Source organism: Aulonocara sp. 'chitande type north' Nkhata Bay, linkage group LG2, assembly GCF_057382095.1.
Source record: "Aulonocara sp. 'chitande type north' Nkhata Bay isolate Kocher_YH1m ecotype deep benthic linkage group LG2, A_spYH_male_GT1.1, whole genome shotgun sequence".
In the NCBI taxonomy this organism is placed as follows: Eukaryota; Metazoa; Chordata; class Actinopteri; order Cichliformes; family Cichlidae; genus Aulonocara; species Aulonocara sp. 'chitande type north' Nkhata Bay.
This window is the reverse complement of record NC_141345.1, coordinates 10,141,676-10,159,290: the sequence shown is the minus strand read 5'-3', so window position 1 is coordinate 10,159,290 and position 17,615 is coordinate 10,141,676. Positions and strand designations below refer to the sequence as shown.

At 43.9% G+C, this 17,615-nt stretch overlaps 1 protein-coding gene across 4 annotated transcripts in view; it reads right to left on the bottom strand.

The window, feature by feature from the left end:
* The window catches only part of htr4 (5-hydroxytryptamine receptor 4), a 163,019-nt gene that overhangs the window by 56,942 nt on the left and 88,462 nt on the right, over positions 1–17,615 (bottom strand). For all 4 annotated transcript variants that reach the window (XM_086305002.1, XM_086305003.1, XM_086305001.1 and 1 more), the window contains exons 3-4: positions 15,575–15,688; positions 7,841–8,041 (exon numbers count right to left, since the gene is read on the bottom strand). In XM_086305002.1, coding sequence (XP_086161128.1) covers positions 7,841–8,041; positions 15,575–15,688 — 315 coding nt within the window. The remainder of the gene's footprint in view (positions 1–7,840; positions 8,042–15,574; positions 15,689–17,615) is intronic.

Genomic DNA, 17,615 nt, shown 5'->3' with positions numbered 1-17,615 from the left:
CATTTCACAGCCATCGGTAATTTGGAGTGAGAGTGTGGTCTGCATGTGCAGTGGCATTAAAAAAGGTCAATAGGGCCTTTTCTATCTGAATCCCTAAAATAGTCGTGGAGAAAGGTTGCAGATTGATTATTTAAGTGTGGATGTGGAGGTCTGAGTGACACAGCTCCCCGGTGTGTCCAGCTCCACTGTCAATCCCGGTATTGTATGAAAGCTGAAATACACACAAAGAGCCAACAGTGGGCACAAAAGCACAAAGACACACAGTGCAGTTAAATGTCGTGACCGCGGGCCTCCAATTCACTCCCCCTGTTTATTTTCTACATTTTAATTCATCATTTATTTGAGAATATCAGAGCTGATTTCTGGAAACAAGCAAACCCGCATGCCGCCAAATGTTCCTTCACATGCGTATCTTCTCGGATGGAAATGTAAAAATAGGAAAACAGCTTTAAGACAATTTCCTGCTACTCCGAAGATACACGTGTCTGAGAGCAATGAAGTTTTCAATAAAAAAAGTATGATGCTTTGCTTTAAGACCTCGCTATAGATTTCCTCTCCTTGGCCCACAGCAACCTGAGAAACCTCATTTTGCTGTGCAGACAAAAATAAAATGACTGTAAAATTCAGCACAAATGAAATCATCTAAAAACGCAAGAATAATTTAAATCCACTTTAGTATTGATTTCTATGGACTGACTTCACCAGGGAGTCTCCATGAATAACACATTTCACATGAATCAATGTAGATAAATATATAATAACAGTCCTGGATGTCATGGATGATTACAGCAGGCTCAGACCAGCTGCTCTTATTGCCTCTCATTGAGGCTTTGATGGTCATTGGGCTGGATGATCTCTGAACACTGTGTTACTTTCATGAGTTATGTGACTGACAGAGCTGGGGGTGTAATCACATTACATTTTCCAGTGATGAATTCAGAAACCACACTACAGTTACAATTATGTTGTCACTCACGTTACAAAGGTTCTTCAGTTACGTGTCTGAACGTCAGGTGGGCAGCTGCTGCAATCAGCTGATTTCAGCTCACGATTGACAGCGCTGAGGTTACAATTTTTTATAGCATTAAGGACAAATTTGAGATGTGAAGTGCGAACTTTGTCCAGGACAGAAACATCTGTGCTGACCGCATGCTAATGCTAAGCTAACCAAGAACCCCGAGTGTATGCAGACCCCAGCCCAGCAGCCAGAGCCTGAACTTCAGCAGGTAACAGAGGCAGAGCTGAGCAGTCAGCCTCATTTCTACCTGTGCAGGTTTTCTACAGCAGAATCACCATGACGACCTCTCTGAAGTCTTTTTGGATGATTTCATATTTGCTTTTAGTTCATTGGGAAAATCAGGTAGCATCAGGTCATTTTATGGAGTAATAAAAAGTAATGTAAGAAATTACTTTCTCTTTGATTACTTAAGTACTATCCTACATTGCTTTTAAGTAAAAGTAAATTGTGTGTAATAGATTACTTTTACATTGGTCATGAACATGACCAACTTGCTTTCAGACTGGATCATTCACAAACCACTGACAGCAAAACTTTCCAGTAATATTATAAGACTGAGATCTGTTTAATGTGTTAATGTGATGACATCTTTGATCAGATTCTGTGAAAGCAGAATTCATGATGATAGAGACTGTTCTCTATCCTGTTGTTTAAAATGATTTGATTCAGCTCTGAGTGTTTTTGTGCCTTTTACTCGTAGCATCGTCCTCGAGGTGTTTCTGCTATTTTTAGTCTTCATTCACTTCTTTTCAGCTCAGCAGATGAATAAGAAGCTTTCTTGTGCAGCTGCTCTCTTCTTTTCTCTTCTTTTCTTCTCCAGCTCCCTTCAAATATATATTTTTGTAAAATTGGTGAAACACTTGATGTCTAATATTCTTTTTGTTGCACCCCTCCAACCCGCACACACACAGCTTCTGTTTGAACTTGAGTGTTTTCAGAATCTCAGCTTTATTTGGTTCTTCCAGCAGCCATGGTGACCTCTGACCTGTTTCAGGCTGACGGAAGAAGAATCCAGCTGCTGTTCAAATGTCTCCGTTCACTCAAAATGTTTGGACAAGTTAAGCTCAAATATAAATGACTGGATAATGGCTGAATTCCATTTCGCTTGGATCCGGGTGACTCCAGTCAAGCTGTCATGGATTACTGCCACAGCCAGTGGGCAACTCTAGTTTTATTCCAGCTTCTCTGTAATCCATGTTATTAGCCACACCTGTGCTTTTCTTTCTGGTGGCCTTCTGGAAACAGGTGCTGTGTCTCAGTTCAAGCACTTCCACGTACGAACTTCCTGCGTATAAAGACGGGTGTAGTTGTCTGTCAGTTAGCGCTTTACCCCACACTGGGAGTTTTCTGGAAGGATCTTGTTTGTGGAGAGGATGGAGTGATACAGTGATCAGACACTAGCTTGAAGCTGGAACCACAGACTGTACCGCTAAGCAAAATCATGGATATCTCCCAGTTTATTCAAACAAAATCCCAAAACCGGAGCTCAGATTTCTTGGACGGTCTGTTAGTACAGTGACATCACAGCAGCCCCGTTATTGGTCACATGATGTCATTAAAATATTCCGAAGGGCTCCAACAGCACAAACATGGTCCAGAGGTCCAGCTCAGGACAAGCTCTGAGAGAGTCTGAATAAAATCATCAAGGACGGCTGAGATGTGTGCAGGACCAGGAGGACCAGCCTTCAACAAACAGCTGCTGCATATTCGTCCACAGCGGACTAATGACCCTGAAGGCTCGAGGACTCTGGATGGACCTAATTATACACTGGCTGGGATATGAAGCTCTCTTCCTCCCTCCACATTTAGTGTAAGACTGTGGCAAAGATGACGGGTCCAGAGGTGTGATTTGAGAGCCAACTTTATTCACACAGTGCGACTACAGCTCTCAGCTGCAGGCCGCACATACTCCTTGCCACCACACACCCCAACAACCCTGAATGTCTTAACTCGGTGGGCGTGATTGCGGATGACCACGCCCCACCACAGAGACATCCTCGTAGCTCATAGCTGTTATGTTAAAGTAGTGATTTCTGATGTGATGATATAACGATTTATAATCAGACTCGATGCTTAAATGTTTAAATGCTTAAACAGTGAACTGTGCACATTAACCTTGTAATTCTGTGAATAACAGTTCAGGATTCGGTTTGTGTCTGTAACATCTAATGAACAGTCATTCCAGCCAATAAAAATGATCCTTGGGGCCTGTATCCTCGCCACTAAAGCAATAACCCAGCATCACGGCTAGAGCTTACATCATTAAGAGGAGAGGAAGCAGGGCAGGCGCTCAGATGAAGACAGCTAGGAGCTGACCGTGCCTCCTCATCGCTGGATTCAACTCTCAGCTTATTCAGACCCTTCAGATGGAGAGCCAGTCCAGATGGCCTGTACAGGTGTGCCTGGAATCTAAAGGGGGTTATGTACAATGAGCCTGATTATCTGTGAGGTCAAGAAGCTTGTGCAGCTTCTACATGGCTGTCGGTCATGTCTGGACAAATGAACGATAATGAGTGAGCGACCCAGAACATGAAATACCTTTAGCAAAGCAGAAAAAAATAACAAGACGTGTATTTCTATGAAGGTTTGGCCGAGTCGCCCCATAAAAACGATTCGCTGGAGGCAAACATACACTCTGCCTGTCTGTGTGTCATAAACACGTGAAAAATTAAATGTTAATAATTTTAAAGCTGAAAGGAGAAATGAAAAGTAATTTTTTCACAGATGGAAGATAAAACATCTCTGCAGCTTTCATCTGTCTTTCATCACTTCATCATATTTTCTACGTATGAATGTAGCAAAAAACAAAGGGGAAAAATGATACGTTAAGATGGAGACATTTGCGTTTCTTTCATGGACATTCTGTTGTGTTCCTGCTGTGTTTATGCTTCCTTCCACACATGCAGTCAGCAGACGCTTCTATCACAGATTTATAATTCATAACTTCTCTGGTCTGACATCTGACATCTTTTTAGGTGCAACAGAAGATCTTCCCTCTCTGTAGTGGTTTTCCGTCTGCTGCTAGCTCACTTCTCCCCACACGATGTGATGGTTGTTTGAGCTGCAGGAGCACTGACTCTCCCCCCCAGCCTGGTTTCTTTCTACTAGACTCACGATTAGCACTGAGCTCAGCCCGGGTCAAAGTTCTTCCTGTGAAATCCAACTTGCTCCACAGGTTTCTGCACAGTGGAACATGCTTTTGCCTCTGTACAGCATCTCAGCGAGCCGTGGGAGCGATTCAGGTTACAAGTTTCTGTTCAGCATTCTTTTATTGAAAGCAGAGCCAGAACCAGAGCACCCCTCCCCCCTGCAGAACCAGAGCCCCTAGTCCTGTGAAAAACTATGTCCATCGCTGCGCTGCCATGGGAATTAGGAGGGAAAGGAGCAGCTGCTAATCAAAATTAGCTGATCATCAGCAGTGAACACGTCTATAAAAGCTGAGGTTAGGTATCGTGGACGTCGCAACACATTCAGCCCATCCTCAGACAGTGCAAAGACAAAAACCCAGGAGCACAACCTCAGATCTGTAGCTGTCAGTTAGCAGGTTAAAGTTCATGACAGCACAGCAGGAGAAGTCCAGTCCTGAAGCTACGCTGTGAAGAGGAGCGGACCAAAACTCCTGCACAGTGATAAGAGAGACTGATGACGTCTCGCAGGAACCATCACTGTGAGTTACTGCGGCTGAAGGAGGACCTAAAGCTGTTGGATCACAGGCTTTTTCCATTTTCTGATTCCTCCTGTAACGAACCACCTCTGCTGTTTCTACAGAGCAGCACACTGGCTCACATTAGCATTCCCAGAACATTAAATACTGAAGTTTAGTCAGGAAACTCTGCCCGAGTGCCCCCCCCCCCCGGGTGATCACATAGTGAGGATAGTTCACAGTGATTAATGCAACTCAAGCCAAAGCAACTGAAAAACCAAAAGCAAGCCTCCAGGTTAACTTTTATGCATTTCCAAAAAAGGCTAACCCTCAGAGTCCAGAACAACATGTGACACCCTGAGACCAGAGAGCATCGGCGTGCTTTGCCCAAACTTGGACCTACTGGACAGGATTACTGCTTTTATAAGAACCTGCAGACTGTGCCCCACCACGGCTTCAACATGAGCTCAGCTGTACTTTACAACATTCCCTATCAGGTGTATATATTCATGCTCACTATAAATGAGGACCCTCTGGTTCAGCTCCACAGTTTCTCCTTCAGTTTCCGTGCCATGGTTATTCTACACATTCACATTGTCGATAAATGTTTTTCTGACACACTTGATTTCTACCTCGAAAGGAGTGTGCCTCCGAGACAACGGGGCACAGCTGACCCGTCGGTTCATGAAGAGGTTTGTTGTTGGGGCTAAAGTGTGCTAGCAGACGCTACGTTACATGTTTTACAGAATAACACTTCATATGAAGTAAAACTGCATATGAAGAATTTCTGCTTTCCAGTTGTTGTAACGGAACCAGTGCTCACATTTGTTTCTGCTGTCCTCTGTCCATGTGTCTGTTTGTGGGATGTTACCTACACAGTATCAGAGGAACATTTAATCTGGGCACCATATGGAGCTCCAGCCTCTCTCTGCCTGACGGATAGAAAACTGCTGCACTTTCACACTGTGACATCCGTCAGGTTTTCAGCGCAACAGGCAGACACACGACAACCTGTGATTATTGCTCTACGGTTTACAAACTGCTCTGAAGCAGCTGCCTCTTCTTACAATAATGACATGTTATTAAAGCTCACCAGCCTTTCTCATTAATTATCACATTACCTGTAACTCTTAATCAAAATGACGGTATGTTTTCACACGTGTGGACGGTTGTGTCACGTATGCGATTTGTAGCGTGTGCACTTCAGTGGGGTGGCTGTAGCTCAGGAGGTAGAGCAGGTCACCTACTGATCGGAAGCTTGGTGGTTCGATCCCTGGCTCCTCCAGTCTGCATGTCAAGTATCCTTGGGCAAGATACTAACCCCAACTTGCTCTCCGATGCATCCATCGGAGTATGAATGTGTGTGAATGTACTTAGAAAGCACTACGTATAGATAAAGTGCTTGTGAGATTGGGTGAATGAGGCATGTTGTATAGAGCGCTTTGAGTACTCCGGGAGAGTAGAAAAGCGCTATATAAGAGTCAGTCCATTTACCATCTAGCTACTGTTAGGAAAACACAGACTCGGCTGGCCGCGTGTGGAACAGCAGGAACTTTATAATCGAGAAGCTGAACAGACTGATGCACTTTGTCACTCACATTAAAAGCAGGAAGTGTGTGTGCAGCTAATTAGCAGGTAGGGGAGGAAAATGCAGGGCACAGTAGATTTGATCATACACAGGGGACGGGGCACTCGAGGGTAACGAGGGGCGATTGCCTTGCTATGAATTGGTAATTGAAGCTGTGACAGGATGCGGAGACAGCTGTACATACACAGGAATACAAAACTCCCGAAGCCAGATAATTTAATAAAGAAACCATTTCCTCCTTTGTTGTTTGTGGCTCTGCATTAAAAATACATGCACACACATGTGAGAGACAGAGCTCACTGGTGTGAAACAGATAAATAACGGTCAGAGTCATTAAACATTTATTCTGCATTCAGCCTGCAGGCCTCAGACAGGTCACCGAGTCCTGCCTGTTTTCTGATTATGGACACATCATTAGTGAATGATGCACAGCACAGCGCTCGTCAGCATCCAGCACCGGCCCGCAGGGCCACACAGCAACTTGTAATGAGGATTGCTCCACGTGAAATCATTCAAATCCAAACAGTCCAGCCTCGGCCCGCTCACAACCAGCTGAATCTTTGTACAATAACCTAATGAAGACATGTAAAATGTTCCCTTCATACTGTGAATATTTTCACAGGAGTGGGTCGCAGTTCAAGTTACTTTACCAGCCTTCTCATAACTTTGTCATGTATGGCATTTTCAGAGCTGAAAAACACATTTAGGCTGTGTTTGCCACTGAAACCGGTTTTATATCTTTTCCCAGAGTCCGTGTGAAGATTAACTGTGCTTTGTCTCAGCAGCTCTGCTTTCACCCACATCTCACTGCTTAGCTGTGATTGCTACAGACTCATTTCAATAGTGCTGCTGCTCACACTTGTACACAGATAGCATCTGATTACTTTCAAACGTCATTAGATTAGATCAAAGTTCGAGTGAAGCCAAATACATATTCCACAAACTCTGACTTTCAGAGCTCTTTCAGGTGGAGGAGGCTGTGCAGCTTAATTTGTTCCCTCAGGATCACTTTGGTGGGATTTAAAACTGTGTTTGAAAAGTTAGGAAGAAATGCTGATGTTCACTCCAGCTGTCTGCAAAATCCTAAACAACATGATACAAGCAACTTTAATAAAAGACAAGAAAACACAAGCTAGGAATATTTGACTTAAAGGTTAAAACATGTCTTCACCCTGAAATTAAAGAAGAGCTGCTTTTGTCTGTGAAAGCAGAGAAAAACCGTCAAAATATTTCTCACGCCCTCTCTCTCTTTCGCACATGCGCACATGCGCACACACACACACACACACACACACACACACACACACACACACACACACACACACACCTCAGTCTCCTGCAGGATGACGAATAATTAAGAACAGAAAACGAGCCCCTCCATCAGAGGTTTGGGAATTGATAGCCTCGAGCCAGCCAATCAAAGCCAATGGTTTGATGTGGCCTGCAGCCAATCGTTATATTCAGTATATGTGCACACATGCACGAGAGACCCCGACCAATGAGAATGAGAGTGGTGCAGGTTAAGTGGTAGATTCCAGCAGATCAGACACGCACACACACACACAGAGGACAGACAGTCAGACGGTCTCACCTGTCCAGGGCGATGCAGCACAGGTGTAGTATCGACGCGGTGGTGAGCAGAACGTCCAGAGAAGTCCTCACCAAACAGAAGGTCTCGCCGTAGATCCAATGCTGGTGGACCAGCTCAATGGCGCCGAACGGCATCACCAGCACCGACACGAGCAAGTCGGCAAACGCCAGCGACACGATGAAGTAGTTGGTCTTGATTTTCCTGAAGAAAGAGAGGCGGGATCAGTTAGTTCATCATAAATGCAAACATTAGGAGGATGTCCATGCGTTGTCAGAGTTGCACGCACTGACTGAGAGCACTTACTCTCTGACTGAGGTCATAACCATTGGAGCCTGTCAGGTTTAAGAATGTGAAGTATGTATTTTAGAGAGCACAGTGCTTCCATCTGCGTCCTTAGACCCGAGCTGGAAGCAGCATTTTACCCAGCGACCACTAGTCCCTGTAGTCAGGGTCCACACCTATCTGGCTCCTCCCACAGCATGGCTATTTAAAACTCTAAGGTCTTTAAAGATGAATAAATGTCTAAAACTAAAGCTCTTCTCCTGCAGCACACCCTCTCAGAATACTCTGATCAGAGTCAGCATGCATGTTTGACCTGTCAGACATGCATGCTGTCCTGGGGAGGTCAGGGAGGACTGTGACTGGCCAATAGCTCACAGGTGAGAAGCGGGACAGTGTGTCATGGTTTGTTTTTGGTTTTAAGAAGGATTTGTGTCTGTGCTGTGACCTTACATTCATGTTATGGGTTTGGTGCCTCAGGTTTGGCTGATTAAAGGTTTGTTGGTTCCCGTTCGCGTGTGTGAGTCTGTCCTCTTACACTGCTCCTGTTACTCCCCCCCCCCATCCTTTGTTGCGTCCCTTTGACTGAGTTTGCATGTGTGCTTTTCACACAGTGGTGCACGATCAGCTGCTCCTTTTCAGACACACACACACTGAAAAGGAACACACACGCACACACACACACGCACACACACACACACACACACACACACACGTACATGTCTGAGTGAAGAACATGAGATTTTGGGATGAATCCTCACTGATTTCTAAGCTCCTGCTGAGTCTTTGTTCCTTTTTTCTGTGTTAAGTGACTGTCTTTATCCAGCAGCACGGATCCCACAGACGAGTCACACTCCTCCAGTTTCACCAAGATAAAGACGACAAACTTTTTACAAAAACCACAGACAGTTACTCTCATCTTCTTCACCAATTGCTACAGCGGGCTCGTGCTAGTCAGCAGTTCAGAGAGAGGAGGTTGATAACGTTTTGCTCACATTTTTATTGATTTGATGAGTCGCATGTTGTCAGAAACACAGCCCATTTCATTCAAAGCATAAACAGCCTTCACTTTTCGATGAACCACTTGTCTCTGAGTGATTCTGTGTCGCCTACACGTTTCTTAACGGTTGTGGGCAAGCATGGGGGTCTGTACGGAAATGGGAAATGGACATGTTCTTATATAGCGCTTTTCTACTCTGTCTGAGTACTCAAAGCGCTTTATACAACTAATTCATTCACCCAATCACACAAGCACTTTTTTCTGACCTAAGTGCTAAGTAGTCTACCATTCATACACATTCACACTCTGATGGATGCATCGGAGAGCAACATGGGGTCTTGCCCAAGGATATTTGGCATGCAGACTGGAGCAGCCAAGGATCGAACCACTGACCTTCTGGTTAGTGGCTGACCTCAAATAGAGAAATGTGGGTGTGGCTTCAGCACGAGTCTGCTAATGTGGGATGAGCCTGATTTAGTAACGAGCATGTGGCGGCATCTGTTATCACCATCACAAACCTGATGGTGATTTTGTGTGCTTTAGCACATGTTAACACATGTCGCACTCTGCAGCATCACACACACAAACAAAAACCACTTATTCTCTCTTATGTTTTGGATTATCTGCTGGAGTTTGAGTCTCTTGGTTATACTTTAGTCCAGTTAATGTCTACTTTCTGTTAGCTTTCTGCTTCAGGTGATTTGGTTTATTTAGTGTTTTGTGTTTCCTGTGTGCAGTGTCGCCCCGTGTAGGTGTTCTTGTCTTCTGTTACTTCCTGTTTTATTTTGTCACAGCTGGGTTAAATTTTCGGATGCGTGCTGAGCATGCCCGAACCTTTGGAGCTGCACAGCACACCTCCCAGTTCATCCTCCGTCTGAAACATGCTGCTTTAGCTCCTCCCCCTCTAAGACAACTGTAGGTGGGATGAATGAGATGACCTCATTAGAAATAGCCACTCTCTATGACATCACACTGATCCAGGTGTTAAAAAACTGCCATAAATCATCTATTTTATCCGACGATGGGCCATCATATTCATCATTTCTAACATTCTAAATGATGGAGCATTCACCCCCCCCCCCTCCCCAAATCAGCTTTACTTCCATCTTTTTAAGTACATTCTATGGATTTCACTCTGCAGGTTTTAAACTGTGCTTCACTGCTCACACACCTTGGACAGACAGACGCACACACACACACTTACTGCAGTTTGACAAAACAAAGAAATCCTGAGACGAGGTGATAGCTTGCCACTCTCAATCAGCTGTAAAATCCTGGACTTGTGTGTGCAACAAATCAATTTCAGCTATTGATTAGTGGCATCACAGTTTGTCTGTGATGCCACTAATAACCTGATGGACAAAAAGGCAGCTGCACAGCAGTCAGTCAGTAATTCACTCAAAGGCAGAAAACACCACCACTAACAGCTCTGCAGACAAAAAGTCGGTCAGTCAGCCGCCTCGTCTCTGCGCTGTCAATGTCCGCGTCTATAAATAACCTCAGTACGAGGGAAAGGCCGCGAAGGCTTTCCATCCATCCACTGCTCTGGAACAGGCCGGTACACCTCTGCCTGCAGTAAATCCTGCACACACACGCACACACGGAGCTGTGTTGGCTATAATTCAGAGCAGTTTAGAAGCATTAAGAAGCCCTGAGGTGGAGGAGGAGGCACTGTGTTTAGTCAGGATGACAGACTGTGTTTAGCTGAAAGTCCTTTGAATAAATAAACTTTATTAGCAGGGACTGTGTGACGAGGACGTCCAACATGTAAGATCTAAGAAAAGATGATTCAAACAGAAAGGTCAGAGAGGAGAAGCAAACATGCAGGAATCATTTCAGATGCTCTCATATTCATCACGTTTCTGTCCTGTCCAGTCAAACTATTTCTGGCTGGGTCACCTCCTGATGGCGAAGCCACGTAAACTAAACGACCATCTGCATTTATAACAAATGCCGATAAAAAGCACAAAGCTTGTAATCTTGTTTTGCAGAATAGAGCCGGAGGCCTCGACGGCGTCTGCAACAACACAATCACAAAGACAAGCTTTAATGGGAATGATAAACCCTACAGTTCAATTAAATCCCCATAACTGGATTTTTATTTCATTACTGCCTTTCTGAGGAATTTCTGAGAGGTGCAGTCTGGAATAATAATAAAGGAATTTAAACTTTAATGTTTTTTTTAAAAAAACAGCACAAAACCCTGAAATCAGCAATTACACTGAATTAATCCTTGGAGGATACACAGTTATTTATTTCATTCATTTAAATCAGAAAAAATCATTTCAAACTCAATTAAGTCAGCCAAATATTTTATGACTACAACTAAAAACACGACTCCAAATAGCACTTTAATGAAGTGCAGGGATAATTTAACGACAATCTCAAAGGCAGAAATAAAACAATGGAAAGAATGAATGAATCGTTTGGAAAGGTCTTTTCTTTCATGTTCTTTTTCACTTAAACTATTTTATTTGATGAATTTAGTTCTTACTTTTGTAAATGATGTAAATAAACTTTGATGTTAAAAGACAAAATCAGAAATGTGGAAGCAAAGTTTCTGCTGCGACCCGTTTATAACAGCGAGCGCTCGCAGAGCTGCTCAGTGTCTATAAACACACACACTGTGTTGCAGCGTGTGTGTGTGTTCACACACTCGACATGACACACAGAGAGAAACAAAAGGTGGTAACAGTGATTTTGTTTGTGTGATGTTTCATGATGAGTGCTTTACCACCCTCTGAATCACCCTCTGCTGGTGTTTACTGTGTGTGTGTGTGTGTGTGTGTGTGTGTACTGTACATTAGGTAAACATGTAAAATGCCTCTAAGCTGTTGAGCTCCCTCACACAGACCTGGCTGCTGTGGAAAAACCCGACCTCTGCCTCGATGATTTACTGGTTACGAGAATAAAGCGCTCAGGTTATTTCAAACCACAGATGAAAGATTATGAGAGAAACAGAGACTTACTCAGCAGTTTTTATTATTTATAAATTATTCTGATTGTGACATATTGAGCTGCTAATGTTATCTTATATTATATTATCACCAAATGGCTGTGTTCCTCATTAATTTGTTCCTCGCAAATTAATGAGGAGCACCAGGTTTACTTGTTGTTCCTAGAGTATTTAAAAGTAGAATGGGAGGCAGAGGGTTCAGTTTTCAGGCCCCTCTTCTGTGGAAGCAGCTTCCAGTTTGGATTCAAGAGACAGACACTATCTCTACTTTTAAGATTCAAACCTTCATATAGTTAGGGCTGGATCAGGTGACCATGAATCGGGGGTTCCCATTAATTTAGTAACTGGGATTATAAATTTGGAAAAGCTGGTCCCAGACTGAGTGAGAGCGACTCTGCAGTGAGGGATGAGGAAGACGTTTACAAAGGCACATGAAAAGCAGCTTCAGGAGGAATGGGCATTATGCTGTAATCTGAGTTTCTCTGACTACAACAAGACTACAAACAGACGGGTGATAGTCATCCATGAGCTGCTGGAACCGTTTTTTATTCATTCACATGGATTCTCTGAAAAACATCTCCTTAAAATAATGATTTCCACCATAAAAATAGGGGTGGGCGATATAAACGATATACGATAGCAACTATATAAATTTGGCCAATGATAGAGATTTTGACTATACCGCTCTACCGCGATAGCGCATGTTGAAGCGGCTACAACCATTATCATCTACAAATTATGCCGGGCGACAGTCATAGCAAAGAGATGAAGCACTTTTGAAATATGGGGAAAGCCAAAAACTGCGCTTCCTCCACTTCCGTAGCATTGATTCATTAATGTTGAATTCTCTCGCAGCTGCTCTATTCCCATGTTGTTGCAGCATATTAATAACTAACCTCGTATTGTGGATGAATAATCTCAGTTGTTCTCCTGACTGAAGTTTGGCCCGTGTATAGCATCCTGCTATGCGATTGCATTTGTCCCTAACCACCACAATCCCTCACGTTAACTTTTATCGAGTGGAAAAATCGTTGGCGTTCATCCTCCAGCTTCACTGTGCTAATGTTATGCTAACACAGCTGCGTCGCTAGCAATCACGTCACGTAGCACAACATTATATACCAGGTAGTCCAACTTCAGGAACCCTGCAAACGTCACTGCTGTTTAGTTTTCTGTCTTCATTTATGTTGGAAGTGATAGCAGAGCTGTACATTTTAATTAGTTACAAAAATCTCTCAGTCGGAACATGGTATGTCATGTTTAGGTGGAAACTAGCGAGCTAACTTCCTGTTAACTTGTAACTCCGTTAAATTTAATAAATTCTGTTTTCATGGATGCATGGATGTTAAACTTAATTGTTACACCTGGTAAAGGACCAACGCTGATGATTTCATTAAATATGAAAGAATTTAGACCGTTTTTAACTCTTAGTGTTCGTTTGACTTTGGGACCTGAAGTGGACGGAGTTTTGGACCCAGATTACTCCTCGAAGCTTCTCACTACAGCAGCCGTAATGCTCTGACAATCCATCAAGCAGTGCGGCTTACCAAAGTTGTACTAAAACATTTTTTAACAGATTTCTGCACGCCAAAATCTGTTCGAGGTCAGTAAGCACAACCAGAATTCATACATAAGGAACACTCTCGATTTTTGTGAAAATGTTATACAGAAGAAAAGAATATATCGCGATATTTATATCGTTACCGCACGTGCTTCAAATTATACCGCGATATGGATTTTAGGCCATATCGCCCAGCCCTACATAAAAATTAATTCATTAATTAATAATCTACTCATCATTGTTTAACTGAGTTGAGATCTGATGACTGCTGTATGATTCACTTTCACTTTAAACTCTTTTAAACTCCCATCAGGACAGAAATATTTGAACGTAAGCTACTGTTTGTCTGTCTCACAGTGACTCTCTTCTCTCGCTGTCAGGTGTCAGCCTCCAGGTCTGAAAAACGAAGCCAACGCGTACCTGCCAAAACACACAGCCCCCGATTCTATTGACAGGTGGAGGCGACACAGGCGGCTGGAGTTCCTGAACTGGACCTCTGGGCCAGGTTTGCGCTGTTGGAGCCTTTTGAGGCACTTTTAATAACATCATGTGACCAATACCATGGCTGTTGTGAGGTCACTGTACTAACATTATTGTCCAAGACTTTTTGGGGCACAGTGAGATTCAATGATTTTATCTGGATGTTACTGAGCTCAGCATCCTCCAAATATGATCAGTTCTGGCTCCAAAAAGCCAACATGACTGATTAATGTTAGGCTGCAGAAAATAAGGGGAGATGTGACACTGTCCATCTTTTGTTTACAGTTTTTGGTTTGCATAAGCACTTGTCCCACATATAAACCCAAAACCACACAAATCACACACCAACTGTATGTGAGCCTTTACAGACCGACAGGCACGACCACCGTCACAGTGACTGATCTCACCACTGGTAATCTAACAGCTGTTCCTACCTGGGATACTCATGATTCCTGTAAATGATGTGCAAAGAGTTCCTATTTACTTTATCGCCCACGTTCACCAGAGGGACGTCCCCACTGAGCATTTCCCAGTGGACAAAAGAACAAAGACATAAATGTTCTCACCTCAGCAACGTAAGACATCACAGCAGACATGCCGTCACTCACTGACTTCAACATGCCACACACACACACACACACACACACACACACACACACACACACACACACACACACTACATCCCATGAGTCAAAGGTCATGAGAGGGGCAAAGAAAGAAAGATGAGAGACGTCAGACAGAGAGAGGGACAAAGAGAAGGGCGAGGTGAAGACGGAGGACTGAAGCACTGAGGTGACAGCAGCTCCCACATGACCCTCCATCCTCAGCCTGACCCTCTGACTCCGCCTCTAATTCCTTCACTTTTCATACACCCTTCTCCTTTGTTTCATGAAGATCAGAGCTGCAATGGTGGAAACCACTTTAGAAAATACAGACACACACGAAGAAGCAGTTTCTGCCATGATTCTGTAGATGTTACAGACCGTGGAGGCAAACACAAAGTCCATAAAGGAGAAAATAGCACATACACATCACACACTGAAGAAGGAGAAGGAGTGACAGCAAACATTAATACACACAGAGGGGAGCTGGAGGAAGAAGAGACAGCAGGGAGAACGAGACACAACTGAACCAAATCACAGGATGACACGAGGAAGCAAAACTAAGGCACAAGGAACACTATCAAAATAAAGGAAGTGAGATCACTAAACACAGACGTGAACGTAACACAGACTCATCACATGAGGATGGAACACAGGGAGGGATTCACATCTAAAGCAGCTAAGAAAAAACTGAATCCGCTAAAGATCCAACAATAACCATTACCAGGAATCAAAAAAATATTTAAATAAGAAACAGGCAGTGAAAAAAAAAGTGCTGCTCTGACTGTTGCTGATTTACTCTCATGCACATCAGCCAATTACACAGAAGCGCCCTTAAGAAGAAGGTCGTTCCCACCTGAGTTGTCTGTCCTTGCAGACGGCCACCATGACCAACAGGTTTCCAAAGATGCTCATCAGCATGACCAGAGACAGGAAGCAGATCAGGGCCATCCGCTTTGGCATGCTATCGCTGCAGGGAGATAAAACAACACCATGTCAGTTTAAGTCTAAAAGCCTGCTAGGATTCTGAACTGAGAGGATTCTGTCACATTTCAGGCGCCTTACAGTAAAAGAAGTTAGCCAGGGTGGTCTCTGCCTGCGTAGCTACCCTTGGAAAACACTGCTGTAATGTTTATTGATATTTGCAAAGGTGTCAGAACTCATCAGGCAGGATACAGAGAGGCTGTCAGCTCTCATTTTATGTGAGAGAGAGTTAAAACTGCAGAGTGACCCCTCATGTGGCATTTATTACAGACAATATTACAATCTTTCTTTCATCAGCCTGCACCACGCGGTGGAGCAACAAGAAATCAGCCCTGCTCCCTGCTTGCGTCGGCTCATTAAGTTCAGCCTCTGGAGCTAGTCATTAGCTGTAAAAGCTCCATTCAGGTAAAGATGGATTTACCTGTTCTTGTTTGGTGTCTCTGGCTAAGAGGATGTCACTGAAAACATTCAGATGCAAATGAGATTTATTTCCATCTCCAAGGTAGCTTGCTGAACCCGAACAAGCAGCCAGGTGCAGCAGTGATGATATCCTGTGTATTTAAAAGCAGAGGTCTCTTCCTCTGCTGCACTGATTGCTTCCACCTACATAAGCACTCGGAGAGGCTTCAGGATGCATGGATACGTTTCACAACAACAAAAAGAGACTCGGGAGTCACAGCGAGGAACAAACTCCCCTGCAGGTAAAACAGTATGGAGCAGAAGCTGAGAGCCAGAAGCATCTGCACACTCAGAAACAAAGGTGGACACATTTATGCTGTACCTATCTGATCAGTTTGAATCGTCACCAAAGTTCGCAGCAGACATTTTGTCATTTGGGTTTGATAAATGAGCGTGAAAGAAGCACTGAAACCAATGCAGTGCAATCGTCTTCTGTGAAACCATTCATCTGCACAACACTGCTGCAGGTCGAGGGGAGGCGTAAAACGGGCATTTCACAGGTCACGTGACCCTTCTTCAGCTTTAAGTGGTCCCTGTGAGCGCCCCCGGCTCGAATCACGGACACTATGTGTGATCATGTTTCATGGTGATGATTCGACGCTCTTAAAACAAGAATCAGTGACGACGTGGTGCTTCCAGCTAGCTTTAAACAGAACCTCTGAACATGACCTGCTGCCAACCAGGTGATCAGTTCAGCACCAGTTACCATGGTAATCTAGCCAGGTAAAAAGAGAAACCCTTTAAGAAGCAGAAAGCTCACACAGCTCAGTAATACACTAGTCTGGCTTTGTAGCACAGGATAGTCGAATGAAGATCAACAAACCAAAGTGTGAGTGCATCCTATCGAGCAGAAGCAAAATAAATAAAGTCTGCAGCAGCAGGTGACCAATCGGCATGAGCCCCCGCATCCTCAGGACCTTCTATCACTGTGCCATTGAGAGCATCCTCACTGGATGCATCACCACCTGGTATGGCAACAGCACCGCCTACAACTGCAAAGCTCTCCAGCGAGTAGTGCGGTGCTCTGAACGGATAATTGGAGGTGAGCTTCCCTCCCTCCAAGACATCTACAGGAAGCGGTGCCTGAGGAAAGCGGGGAGGATCATCAAGGACTCCAGTCACCCCAGCCATAAACTGTTCAGACTGCTTCCATCAGGAAGGAGGTTCTGCAGCATCCGGTCCCGTACCAGCAGACTGAGAGACAGCTTTTTCCATCAGGCCATCAGACTGCTGAACACGTCATAGACACCTCAGCTTCACTACTGGAACTTCAACATTATGCACTCCACACTGTATATAAATGCCACTTGTTTTGCACATATTCAACTCTGTATATTTTATATATTTTATTATTATTATTATTATTTTATTTTATTTTTTTACTATTTAATTTGTAAAAATGTGTATACACACACACACACACACACACACACACACACGTAGGAAAATATTTA